The sequence below is a fragment of the Salmo salar genome, chromosome 08 (genome assembly GCF_965601325.2).
Source record: "Salmo salar chromosome 08, fSalSal1, whole genome shotgun sequence".
Lineage (NCBI taxonomy): Eukaryota > Metazoa > Chordata > Actinopteri > Salmoniformes > Salmonidae > Salmo > Salmo salar.
This window is the reverse complement of record NC_138298.1, coordinates 35,214,250-35,227,081: the sequence shown is the minus strand read 5'-3', so window position 1 is coordinate 35,227,081 and position 12,832 is coordinate 35,214,250. Positions and strand designations below refer to the sequence as shown.

The window sequence follows — 12,832 nt, the reverse complement described above, 5'->3', positions numbered from 1 at the left end:
ATGGATACATTTTTCTGCATCATTTTTGGACAGAAAGTTTCTGAATTTTGCAATGTTACGTAGATGGAAAAAAGCTGCCCTTGAAACAGTCTTGATATGTTCGTCAAAAGAGAGATCAGGGTCCAGAGTAACGCGAGGTCCTTCACAGTTTTATTTGAGACGACTGTACAACCATCCAGATTAATTGTCAGATTCAACAGCAGATCTCTTTGTTTCTTGGGACCTAGAACAAGCATCTCTGTTTTGTCCGAGTTTAGAAGTAGAACATATGCAGCCATCCACTTCCTTATGTCTGAAACACAGGCTTCCAGCAAGGGCAATTTTGGGGCTTCACCATGTTTCATCAAAATGTACAGCTGTGTGTCATCCGCATAGCAGTGAAAGTTAACATTATGTTTCTGAATGACATCACAAAGAGGTAAAATATATAGTGAAAACAATAGTGGTCCTAAAACGGAACCTTGAGGAACACCGAAATTTACAGTTGATTTGTAAAAGGACAAACCATCCACAGAGACAAACTGATATCTTTCCGACATATAAGATCTAAACCAGGCCAGAACTTGTCCGTGTAGACCAATTTGGGTTTCCAATCTCTCCAAAATAATGTGGTGATTGATGGTATCAAAAGCAGCACTAAGGTCTAGGAGCATGAGAACAGATGCAGAGCCCCGGTCTGACGCCATTAAAAGGTAATTTACCACCTTCACAAGTGCAGTCTCAGTGCTATGATGGGGTCTAAAACCCAGACTGAAGCGTTTTGTGTACATTGTTTGTCTTCAGGAAGGCAGTGAGTTGCTGCTCAACAGCTTTTTCTGACATTTTTGAGAGGAATGGGAGATTCGATATAGGCCGATAGATTTTATATTTTCTGGGTCCAGGTTTGGCTTTTTCAAGAGAGACTTTATTACTGCCACTTTTAGGGAGTTTGGTACACATCCGGTGGATAGGGAGCCGTTTATTATGTTCAACATAGGAGGGTCAAGCACAGGAAGCAGCTCTTTCAGTAGTTGGAATAGGGTCCAGTATGCAGCTTGACGGTTTAGAGGCCATGATTATTTTCATCATTGTGTTAACAGATATAGTACTAAAACACTTGAGTGTCTCCCTTGATCCTAGGTCCTGTCATAGTTGTGCAGACTCAGGACAACTGAGTGTTGGAGGAATACACAGATTTAAAGAGGAGTCCATAACTTGCTTTCTAATGATCATGATCTTTTCCTCAAAGAAGTTCATGAATTTATCACTTCTGAAGTGAAAGCCATCCTCTCTTGGGGAATGCTGCTTTTTAGTTAGCTTTGCGACAGTATCAAAAATACATTTTGGATTGTTCTTATTTTCCTCAATTAAGTTGGAAAAATAGGATGATCGAGCAGCAGTGGGTGCTCTTCGATACTGCACGGTACTGTCTTTCCAAGCTAGTTGGAAGACTTCCAGTTTGGTGTGGCGCCATTTCCGTTCCAATTTTCTGGAAGCTTGCTTCAGAGCTCGAGTATTTTCTGTAAACCAGGGAGCTAGTTTCTTATGACAATTGTTTTTAGTTTTTAGGGGTGCGACTACATCCAGAGTATTGTGCAAGGTTAAATTGAGTTCCTCAGTTAGGTGGTTAACTGCTGTTTGTACTCTGACGTCCTCAGGTAGGCGGAGGGAGTCTGGAAGAGCATCTAGGAATCTTTGTGTTGTCCGAGTATTTATAGCACGACTTTTGATGATCCTTGGTTGGGGTCTGAGCAGATTATTTGTTGTGATTGCAAACGTAATACAATAGTGGTCCGATAGTCCAGGATTATGAGGAAAAATATTAAGATCTGCAACATTTATTCCACGGGACACCTTCCACCACTAGAGAACACCAGCAGCTCCTTCCTGCTCTCTACACATCACACCACTAGAGGGCAGCAGCTCCTTCCTGCTCTCTATACCTCCCACCACTAGAGGACAGCAGCAACTACATCCTGCTCTCTACACCTCCCACCACTAGAGGACAGCAACAGATCCTTCCTCCTCTCTACACCTCCCACCACTAGAGGACAGCAGCAGCTCCTTCCTGCTCTCTACACCTCCCACCACTAGAGGACAGCAGCAACTACATCCTGCTCTCTACACCTCCCACCACTAGAGGACAGCAACAGATCCTTCCTCCTCTCTACACCTCCCACCACTAGAGGACAGCAGCAGCTCCTTCCTGCTCTCTACACCTCCCACCACTAGAGGACAGCAGCAGATCCTTCCTGCTCTCTACACCTCCCACCACTAGAGGACAGCAGCAGCTCCTTCCTCATCTCTACACCTCCCACCACTATAGAGGACAGCAGCAGCTCCTTCCTGCTCTCTACACCTCCCACCACTAGAGGACAGTAGCAGCTCCTTCCTGCTCTCTACACCTCCCACCACTAGAGGACAGCAACAGCTACTTCCTGCTCTCTACACCTCCCACCACTAGAGGACAGCAGCAGCTCCATCCTGCTCTCTACACCTCCCACCACTAGAGGACAGCAGCAGATCCTTCCTGCTCTCTACACCTCCCACCACTAGAGGACAGCAACAGCTACTTCCTGCTCTCTATACCTCCCACCACTAGAGGACAGTAGCAGATCCTTCCTCCTCTCTACACCTCCCACCACTAGAGGACAGCAGCAACTCCTTCCTGCTCTCAACACCTCCCACCACTAGAGGGCAGCAGCTCCTTCCTTCCAGGGCCCACCTGAAGACAACAAAACTATGAAATAACACATATGGAACCATGTGGTTACCAAAAAAGTGTTAAACAAATCAAAATATATTTTAGATTTTAGATTCTCCAAAGTAGCCACCCTTTGCCTTGATGACAGCTTTGCACACTCTTGGCATAATGTCTTCACTATTATTCTACAATGTAGAAAACAGTAAAAAAATAAAGAAAAACCCTTGAATGAGTAGGTGTGTCCTAACTTTTGACTGGTGCTGTATATGTATAGAGAGACAACAACAACAACCATGGAACTGCTCGTAGGCTACTCAAGAAGATTCAAGAATGGGTCTGATTACAGAAGTTAACAGGTAAGTGCTACTTTTCTTGCAATTTTCTTTGTCAGGGGCCTTGGACCAGATATAGAATATTTTACAAAGAAATATGGAACGCAGAACAAATGTACAGAAAAAGAAGCTCTCAAACTAAAATATTTTTTATTGTAAAACAATCAACTTTTGGGTTAAGAATATAAAATAAAATCACTGTCAAATGACCCCCATAAGATATCAAAACATTATATACTCTACTACAATCCTGTAGTGTGGTCAGATTGAAGAACTATAGATTACTTGATTAAGAAATAAATTATGAATAAAAAGTGATGAATGATAAATGAAAAGACTGCACAAACAAAAATGCCTTTCTTAGAGTTTATCAAACTCAGTATCTAATTCATTTAGTTTAGAAAAAACTACTAATTATGAACATGTCCTGATCTGACAACATGGAAGCAAAATGGAACGAAACAGGACGGGACCTTCCTGAACTTGTACATGTTGTCAATATCTTTCACAGTCCTGCCAAATCAAATAGATCAATGCACTTTATTGACCCGAGACATTTAGCATTAATATTTTTGTTAGTCATTATCTCCTCTCCTGTGATCTCTCCATCTCTTATTCTCATGTTTTCCTTACTGGAACTTTCACTCGCTTTCAAAGGTACCACTTTTTGGTCAGAGAGCTCACGATATGAAGTGAGCGCCCTATGTCACTCACAACTGCTGGATCAATGAGTATCAGTCGGTCTGTTTTGGCTTCTCTATGTGGTGCCTCCCTATCAAGTGTGAATCCATGCTTTTCAACTCTTCTGTCCAGACTTCTGTTCACCTGAAACAAATCGCAGGAAGAAAATTATAATTATAATATACTGTACACAAGAGGGATTTCTTTCTCTCCATATTTTCAATGCAACATATTTCTAACCTTGGTGAAGAGCTCGTACATGTGGCGGGAAGTCGAAAAATCCTCAAACACCTTCTCCATCTCCACAAATAGTGGGCATCCATAGTCCGGGTGTATAATCGCCAGTTTTTCTACAATAAAGAAAATATGAAATTGAGGAAAACTTGAACCAAGAGAGAATTATTTTAGCCCAATATAAAGCATCAACTACCATGCTATAGGAGAGGAATTTATACCTGGACACACGGCATACACAACCATGATGTCAGACGCTGTGGGAAGCAACTTTGGCGTCGAAGGACCAGATTCTTTACTTCCATCCGTGTAAAGGTGTCGCGGATGCTCCTTCACTGAAAATAAAAGCAGTTCATTCACATTTCAAAAAAATATATGATATCATTATTATAACATGACACAGACAACACAGAATATCACAAACTCATACAGCCGTAGGCCTACGTACCTCCCCTACAGGCTTGTACAACGAAGAGCTTGGGTTTCTCACGGAGGGCTGGACACTGGCTGTTGTTAAACAGCTGGTAGATTGTCTCCAGCTGTATCTCCTCCCCATTAGACAGAGAGATGTGTCCTAGTCTACCGTGACACATGATCACCACCATGAGGCAACCGACGTCATCTGGCAGTTGGTCTCGAAATCTCCTGAATTCAGTTATCACTTTCTGAAATGAACGCAACATACAGCATGGAATTAGGATTCTTCAACACATATTAATTTATTTTTAAACATGAATTCTTTCATTTCTAGCATATTAGCTGCAGTGTTGCGGTGTCATAGCAATGCAGTTGTTGAAGTTACAGTAACGTGTCAGGTACAACTTGACTACTTTCAGTTTCCTTCTGCTTGATTTCACCACAATATAAATAGCTGTTTAACCATGATCTCTAGTGAACATGACTGTTTCATAAGGTTCTTCCAGTCCCATTCACACCCTTCACTCTACTGTAGACCAATAATACTCTGTGCCAATTCTGTGTAAATAACTAACTGAAATGTAGTACTGCTCACTGCATATTGTTAATAGTACACCATTGCTCCATAGCCTATCACGGCGTAAATAACATGAATACTACTAATACTATACTGTAATGAAACTTACTTTTTGATTAAGGGCATTAACTGCTGTGTGAAGAAAGCCATTCCCTTTGAAGAGCTTTTCCATTCGTTGAACATCATGTTTGGCTCCACTTCTCCTCATGTCACAAAGAATCAAGGCTCTACGGCTCTTAGTTAACTCATACCTATCCATCTTACAGTCTGCCTCATGTAGACCTTAAGACTCCAGAGACCTCAAGACAAAGATTCAACAACACCAACGTAGCCTTGCTATACAATCTCAGAAATGTTTACGGTAACAGGAACTTGCCCCTTTGTCTTCAAAGTCAGCTCTGGCAGGAGGCGGATGCTTGAAGGGGGTGATAACGGGTAGTGAATGCGGATACTAAAGTCACATTACAGGGTGTGATAATGGTTAGTTTTGTAGTAAATGCTACTGCACTTCAGGAAAAGCTTTTGTTTACTGATAAGACATTAAAGGATACTGTTAATTCAAATCAAATTAAAATACATTTAAAATGAACAATGTTGTTTTGTGAAGGATAAATTATAACTGGTTTATGATATTGGCTGTAAGCCAAGGATAGGAAAACACACTCATATTGAAACTGAAAAACTTCAGCAGGGTGTTGTTCTCATTGGATAAGACTGTCTATGATTGGTTAAACAAAGTACAGAGGAGGTGGTGGGAAGAGGTTCTCAAAAAGGTCTGTGGAAAGTACCTAACTATCATTGGACTATATACTGTGTTCAACAGTGTGTGTGAACTTGAAAGCAGACGTTTGTTGAAAATATTGTGTGCAAGACAAATGGATAACTCTCAAATCCAGGTGAGTTGACTCATTTTATTAATACATTGTTGTACATGTTTTTACATTTCTAATCACATCAGTATTTTATGGCAGCAATATGGGCCTCAGTGGAGCAACAACAACCAGGCAGGGTTCTTATAAACTCAGATCATTCCAAGTGAAGTTCTTATTATGTACTAAGGGTCAGAACAGAGAACCGCAAAACAGCTTTTAGATTTCTGGCTTGTTGGTTCTGGAACAGTCTCCAGCATTCCTTCAACGTGTAGGACTTTGTCCCAATAGAGGAATTCAAGGCTAAAGTTAGACTGGCTGCTGGAGGTGTTCAACTACCTCAAGCCTATATCATGTGTTTTATAATCATTGTGTAGGTACTGTTGAATGTAGATGCATTTTTTAACTGAAACACTCTTTATGGCCAGATCTCAATCATGAAAGAGTTAAACAGGACATAAAAGAATAAAATCAAAATGATCTTACAGATATGTTAACTTTGTCGGTTCAACACAGCAGGACTTTGACAGATATGACTCAAAAGGACAACGCAGAGCTTTGATGTTGTGTATCAAGAAGGATCACAAGGGTGCTGATGGTAATCTCGTAATAATGAAGAAACTTTTCACGGATTATGGTTTCCTGTATGAAATTGAGATTAACCCAACTATAGAGGTATGTTTTCATGTTTATTTGTTTACCATCTGTATTAAGTACTCATTTATAGAAAGCATATATTGCATATGGAGTGGCACAGCGTTCTAAGGCACTGTCTCTCAGTGAAAGAGGCGTCACTACAGTCCCTGGTTTGAATCCAGGTTGTATAACATCCAGCCATGATTGGTTGTCCCATAGGGCGGTGAACAATTGGCCCATCATTGTCCGGGTTTGGCCCGGGTAGGCTGTCATTGTAAATAAGAATTTGTTCTTAACTGACTTGCCTAGTTAAATAAAGGTTACATTAAATAAAAAATTGTATTCAGACCCCTTGACTTTTTCCACATTTTGGTTACGTTACATCAATCTACACACAACATCCCATTAATGATGAACATCCCATTTAAAAAAAAATGTTTGCTAATTTATTGAAACCTAAAAACGGAAATATCGCATTTCCAGAAGTATTCAGACCCTTTACTCAGTACTTTGTTGAAGCACCTTTGGCAGAGATTACAGCCTCGAGTCTTCTTGGGTATGATGCTACAAGCTTGGCTCACCTGTATTTGGGGAGTTTCTCCCATTCTTCTCTGCAGATTCTCTCAAGCTCTGTCAGGTTGGATGGGGAGTGTTGCTTCACAACTATTTTCAGGTCTCTCCAGAGATGTTTGATCGGGTTCAAGTCCGGCCTCTCGGGTTACTCAAGGACATTCAGAGACTTGTCCCGAAGCAACTCCTGCTTTGTCTTGGCTGTGTGCTTAAGGTCGTTTTCCTGTTGGAAGGTGAACCTTCGTCCCAGTCAGGTTTTCATCAAGGTTCTCTGTACTTTGCTCTGTTCATCTTTCCCTCGATCCTGACTAATCTCCCAGGGGGTACCGGTACAGAGTCAATGTGCGGGGGCACAGGTTAGTTGAGGTAATATGTACATGTAGGTAGAGTTAAAGTGACTATGCATAGATAATAAACAGAGAGTAGCCGCAGCATAAAAAGTGGGGAGGGGACAATGCAAATAGTATTGGTAGCCATTTGATTAGCTGTTCAGAAGCCTCTTGGACCTTGACTTGGCGCTCCGGTTCCGCTTGCCATGCGGTAGCTGAGAGAACAGTCTATGACTAGGGTGGCTGGAGTCTTTGACAATATTTAGGGCCTTCCTCTGACACTGCTTGGTATAGAGGTCCTGGATGGCAGGAAGCTTGTTGCTCATGGTCAGAGTCCTTTAGGTGCCAACTCCAAGCGAGCTGTCATGTTCCTTTTACTGAGGAGTGGCTTCCGTCTGGCCACTCTACAATAAAGGCCTGATTGGTGGAGTGCTGCAGATATGGTTGTCCTTCTAGAAGGTTCTCTTATCTCCACAGAGGAACTCTGGAGCTCCATCGGGTTCTTGGTCACTTCTCTGACCAAGGCCCTTCTCCCCCGATTGGTCAGTTTGACCGGACGAACAGCTCTAGGAGGAGTCTTGGTGGTTCATAACTTCTTCCATTTAAGAATGATTGAGGCCACTGTGTTCTTGGGAACCTTCAATGCCTCGAAACAATCCTGTCTCGGATATAGACGGGTGTGTGCCTTTCCGAATCATGTACAATCAATTGAATTGACCACAGGTGGACTCCAATCAAGTTGTAGACACATCTCAAGGATGATCATTGGAAACAGGATGCACCTGAGCTAAATGTGTTGTTTCATAGCAAAGGGTCTGAATACTTATGTAAATAAGTTACTTCTGTCATGATGTTGGCCTGTGGGTAAGGTTTATGACCCCCCATAAATACCTTTCTCCCTTCCCCTCTCTTTATGACCCTACTGAAGGACTCTCGAATAGCCTTGTTAAACATAGAGAGTCTGGGAACATCAAACAAGTGGGGGAAAGGAACCATATTTCGGTAATAGAACCAGTTGGAAATATGCGTTGGAACTTAATGAGTATGTATGATATGTTATGTTGTGGTCATGTTAAATTTACTATCTGTTTTTGTTAATGTCTCAATGTATGGAATATTCTGATTTAATGCTAAATTGTTCGGGGCTTGTTGTGTGTTGATGTGTCATATGATAAATAATAATTATGTTGTCATTGTCCTTTATGCAAATACTCTTATGATGAGGATGTTGATCCTCATGAGGTGTCAGCGAGACAAAATCTAATGCTATAGATTACAACAGTTTTACATGCTCTGTCCAGAACAGAATAGATGCTCAGAAAAAATGCAACATTTCTCAAAACAGTTATACTGGAATGTCAAGGGGAGGCTGGGCCTATTGGGGAATACTGGGGCGTATTCATTAATGCAAACCATAGCGAAACAATTAGCAACAAAAATAAATGTTTGTTGTTGGACAATTTCTGATTTGTCCCTCATCGTTGTGTGTTTTCTTATGTTTGGTTCCATTTGGTTCCTAATGAATACACTTCAGGGGGGAACCAAATGGAAGCAAACAGAAGCAAACAGGGTGGGATCATCCTGAATTTGTTCAATTAAAACAATTTGTATTTTTTTTTTATTATGTTGGAAAACATTTTTGCTACGGTTTGATGTGATCTGCATGGCCATGGCTCTACATTGAAGAGATGGTAGTATCTCTGAACATGCAGTAGAGGGAGCTATAGTGGGCGTCAGAGCTCCTTGCTCTAGCCAGTGACTGACATTGTTTCAAGTGATTAAATCAGATTTTAAAACCTGGGTTTTACAACAGTTACAAATTAATTAATTTCCTCTACAGTCTCATTCTGAACATCTCATAATCCGGGAAACTCCCAATAAATAAGTCCGTACCACACCAATTGAGTTGATCATTTATTTACTAACAAGTTAAAATTATAATATAAGATACACAAACACAGTCTAGGCTATTGATTAGAACTTAGCACAATGTAACAGGTCCCTAGCGGACCAACACAATATGACACGTGTTACACAATATAGGGATTTCAAAAGAGAGAGAAAGAGAGAGAGTGCACGAGAGAAAAGCACACTTGGGTGCGTTTGTCAACTATGCTTATTTTTACTCTAACCTTGCCCCAAACTGCCGCACTTACGGGTCAGAATATAATGATTTAATTACGTGTTGAATGTCTCCGATGGGGTGTCTCTTCGTGGACCGGGTTCGGACTTCTCTGATGACGGTACGTCTTCGGTTACCGGGTGTAACTCTCTGTTTGTCCTCACGATGTCAGTGTCCTTTCTCTTAGTGGTCTGTTTCCTCGCCCTTGCTCTGAAAAGGGGTCTTCGGAGGAGGGCTAATCAGCCGTGAGGATGGTTCCAGCATGGGAATGAAAGCAGTGTAGACGCACGATTCCTTGGAGAGTGGTAACCGGGTGGTCTTGTTTGAATTCACCCCCTTAGACACAGCTAATCATCCATAGCATAGATTGTTAAAAGGTTCCTTTGTCTTCTTCAACCTCGTGTTGCGTTTTGGGGTTGCTGACTGATGTTTTATAGCCTCAGGTCAGAAATGGGCATTTCCGCCTTTAGGGCAATTCTCTGGGCATACCAAGTTAAGAGGCTGAAGGTCTAGATTTTACTCAAATCCAATTTTAGACAATTAACTTCACATTTCATCTTTACCAAAACATTCTCTTTGATTTGGACATTTTCCACACAACTTACATTATGCAATCCTCAAGTACATAGTGTGAAAACTCTTCAAGTTATGTTTTCACTATAAAGTTGGCATTTAACTTTTAATAACGTCACAAAAACGACATTCTCATATTCCATCTATTGTCATTACTACCATTGTGGCTAATGAAACATATTGTACCAAAGTCCATTTATTGCATGTTACTGTTCAGAGGCAGGTTTTTCATAGGCCCATCATACATTTCATTCCTCCATACTGAGAGGACAAAGCGATTTTGTCTGCTGCCTTAATATTTGGGATAGGGGTTCTGCTAGCGAATGTTTCCGCAACATCCGGTGAAACTGCAGAGCGAGAAATTCCCCCCCAAAATAATGTTTTAACTTTCATACATTCACAAGTGCAATACATGAAATTAAAGCTTAACTTCTTCTTAATCTAGCCACCGTGTCAGATTTCAAAAAGGCTTTACGGCGAAAGCAAACCATTCGATTATCTGAGGATAGCACCCCATCAAACAAACACATGACAATCACATTTCAACCCGCCAGGCGCGACACAAAACTCAGAAATAACGATATAATTCATGCCTTACCTTTGAAGAGCTTCTTCTGTTGGCACTCCAATATGTCCCATAAACAACACAAATGGTGCTTTTGTTCGATTAATTCCATCGTTATATCTCCAAAATGTCAATTTATTTGGAGCGTTTGATTCAGAAAAACACTGGTTCCAACTCGCCCAGCATGACTACAAAATATCTCATAAGTTACCTGTAAACGCTGTCCAAACATTTCAAACAACTTTCCTAATACAACTTTAGGTATTTTAAAACGTAAATAATTGATAAAATTTAAGACGGGATAAACGGTGTTCAATACCAGATAAAAACAACGTGAAGTGCGTGACCTGGAGCGCGCATCAAAACAGTTTAGTCCACTCGGCTGGACCCTCGTTCTGAAAAGCCGTACTTCTTAATTTCTCTAAAGAAAAACATCAACCAATTTCTAAAGACTGTTGACATCTCGTGGAAGCAATAGGAACTGCAACCAAGTGCCACAGAAATATAGGTTCCCATAGAAAAACAATGGAAAACAGAGCCACCTCAAAAAAAAAATTCCTGGATGGTTTGCCCTTGGGGTTTTGCCTGCCAAATAAGTTATGTTATGCTCACAGACATTATTTTAACAGTTTTAGAAACTTTAGAGTGTTTTCAATCCAAATCTACTAATTATATGCATATCCTAGCGTCTGGGACTGAGTAGCAGGCAGTTTACTTTGGGCATGCTTTTCATCCAAAATTCCGAATGCTGCCCACTATCAAAGATTTACAATGGGTGGGAGGGGCTCATAAAACCGCCCCCCTCCATACCTCTTGATCCCTCCCCCTCTGGTGGGTGTGAGAGATATCTCTGTAGGATTGTGGTCCACGGTAACCTGGCCCTAACAGGCCAGTCATGATATCAGCCTACACCAAACACAGACCAGGTTATCAAAACGTCACGGCAGGGTCAGTCTACACCAAACACAGACCAGGTTATCAAAACGTCACGGCAGGGTGAGCCTACATCAAACACAGACCTTATAGGAAGTAGTTGTAAAATCCCAGATGGAAATGTGAATGGTGAAAAAACGATCGGAACCATTTCCTGGTTTTATGACTCATACTGTGGTACTCGATGGTGTGCTGCGTTTGCCTTGCAGCATCAATAGGGCAGAAGTCTATGTGTTGTTATGATTCTGGATGGCCAGATAGCTAGCAACAGGAAACTGCCATCTGGGGAAACGTTGGTGACTCGTTTCAGCTAGGTCTATCTTGTTCTTGACACTATGTCTTTGTTTCGAGGTGTTTTGACCAATGACATATATAAACCTTGGATTGAAAAGCTTGTACCTGTTCCAAAAATTCAGCCGCAAAATAGTGTGTTGAACTACATAGAGAGCTATTTGTACTACATGTGGATCTGTACAGTAGACTGTATAGAAGACTGTATAGTAGACTGTACTGTAGACTGTATAGTAGACTGTAGGGTAGACTGTACTGTAGACTATAGTAGACTGTACTGTAGACTGTATAGTAGACTGTAGGGTAGACTGTACAATAGACTGTATAGTATACTGTAGTGTAGACTGTACAGTTGACTGTATAGTAAACTGTATAGTAGACTGTACTGTAGACTGTACTGTAGACTGTATAGTAGACAGTACAGTAGACTGTATGGTAGACTGTACTGTAGACTGTATAGTAGACAGTACTGTAGACTGTATGGTAGACTGTACTGTAGACTGTACAGTAGACTTAGGGTAGACTGTGCTGTATACTGTACTGTAGACTGTACAGTAGACTGTATAGTATAGGGCTGGGTCTGGGAGGAGGGGGGTGGGTCTGGAAGGAGGGGTGTGTGTCTGGGAGGAGGGGTGTGTGTCTGGGAAGAGGGGTGTCTGTCTGGGAGGAGGGGGTGTGGGTCTGGGAGGAGGGGGGTGGGTCTGGGAGGAGGGGGTGTGTCTGTCTGGGAGAAGGGGGTGTGTCTGGGAGGAGGGGTGTGGGTCTGGGAGGAGGGGGGTGAGTCTGGGAGGAGGGGTGTGGGTCTGGGAGGAGGGGTGTGTGTCTGTCTGGGAGGAGGGGGGTGTGGGTCTGGGAGGAGGGGGTATGTTTCTATGAGGAGGGGGTGTGGGTCTGGTAGGAGGGGGTATGTTTCTGTGAGGAGGGGTGTGTGGGTCTGGGAGGAGGGGTGTGTGGGTCTGGGAGGAGGGGTGTGTGGGTCTGGGAGGAGGGGGGTGTGGGTCTGGGAGGAGGGGGTATGTT

The 12,832-nt window shown here is 42.1% G+C and overlaps 1 protein-coding gene and 1 long non-coding RNA gene across 2 annotated transcripts; one reads left to right on the top strand and one right to left on the bottom strand.

The window, feature by feature from the left end:
- Positions 1-3,148: 3,148 nt before the first annotated feature.
- LOC106590759 (caspase-14) lies at positions 3,149-5,352 on the bottom strand. The gene is made up of 5 exons (XM_014181918.3): positions 5,034-5,352; positions 4,379-4,595; positions 4,152-4,265; positions 3,937-4,046; positions 3,149-3,840 (listed from the first exon to the last, which is right to left on the bottom strand). Exons 1-5 carry the CDS (start codon positions 5,181-5,183, stop codon positions 3,667-3,669), a joined length of 765 nt encoding a protein of 254 aa, XP_014037393.2. The 5' UTR covers positions 5,184-5,352; the 3' UTR covers positions 3,149-3,666.
- A 249-nt stretch (positions 5,353-5,601) lies between these two features.
- On the top strand, positions 5,602-8,790 carry LOC106594702 (uncharacterized). The gene is made up of 2 exons (XR_006762895.2): positions 5,602-5,820; positions 6,310-8,790. It is a non-coding gene; the product is annotated as an uncharacterized LOC106594702 (long non-coding RNA).
- Positions 8,791-12,832: the final 4,042 nt, after the last annotated feature.

What these genes read in the sequence shown, in the direction of transcription:
- LOC106590759 (XM_014181918.3), bottom strand. Translation starts at nt 5,183, where the DNA reads ATGGATAGGTATGAGTTAACTAAGAGCCGTAGAGCCTTGATTCTTTGT. An exon ending in TGTACAAGCCTGTAGGGGAG is followed by an intron (nt 4,266 to 4,378) that starts GTACGTAGGCCT and finishes TTTTATTTTCAG; the next exon opens with TGAAGGAGCATCCGCGACAC. An exon ending in TGTACGAGCTCTTCACCAAG is followed by an intron (nt 3,841 to 3,936) that starts GTTAGAAATATG and finishes GATTTGTTTCAG; the next exon opens with GTGAACAGAAGTCTGGACAG.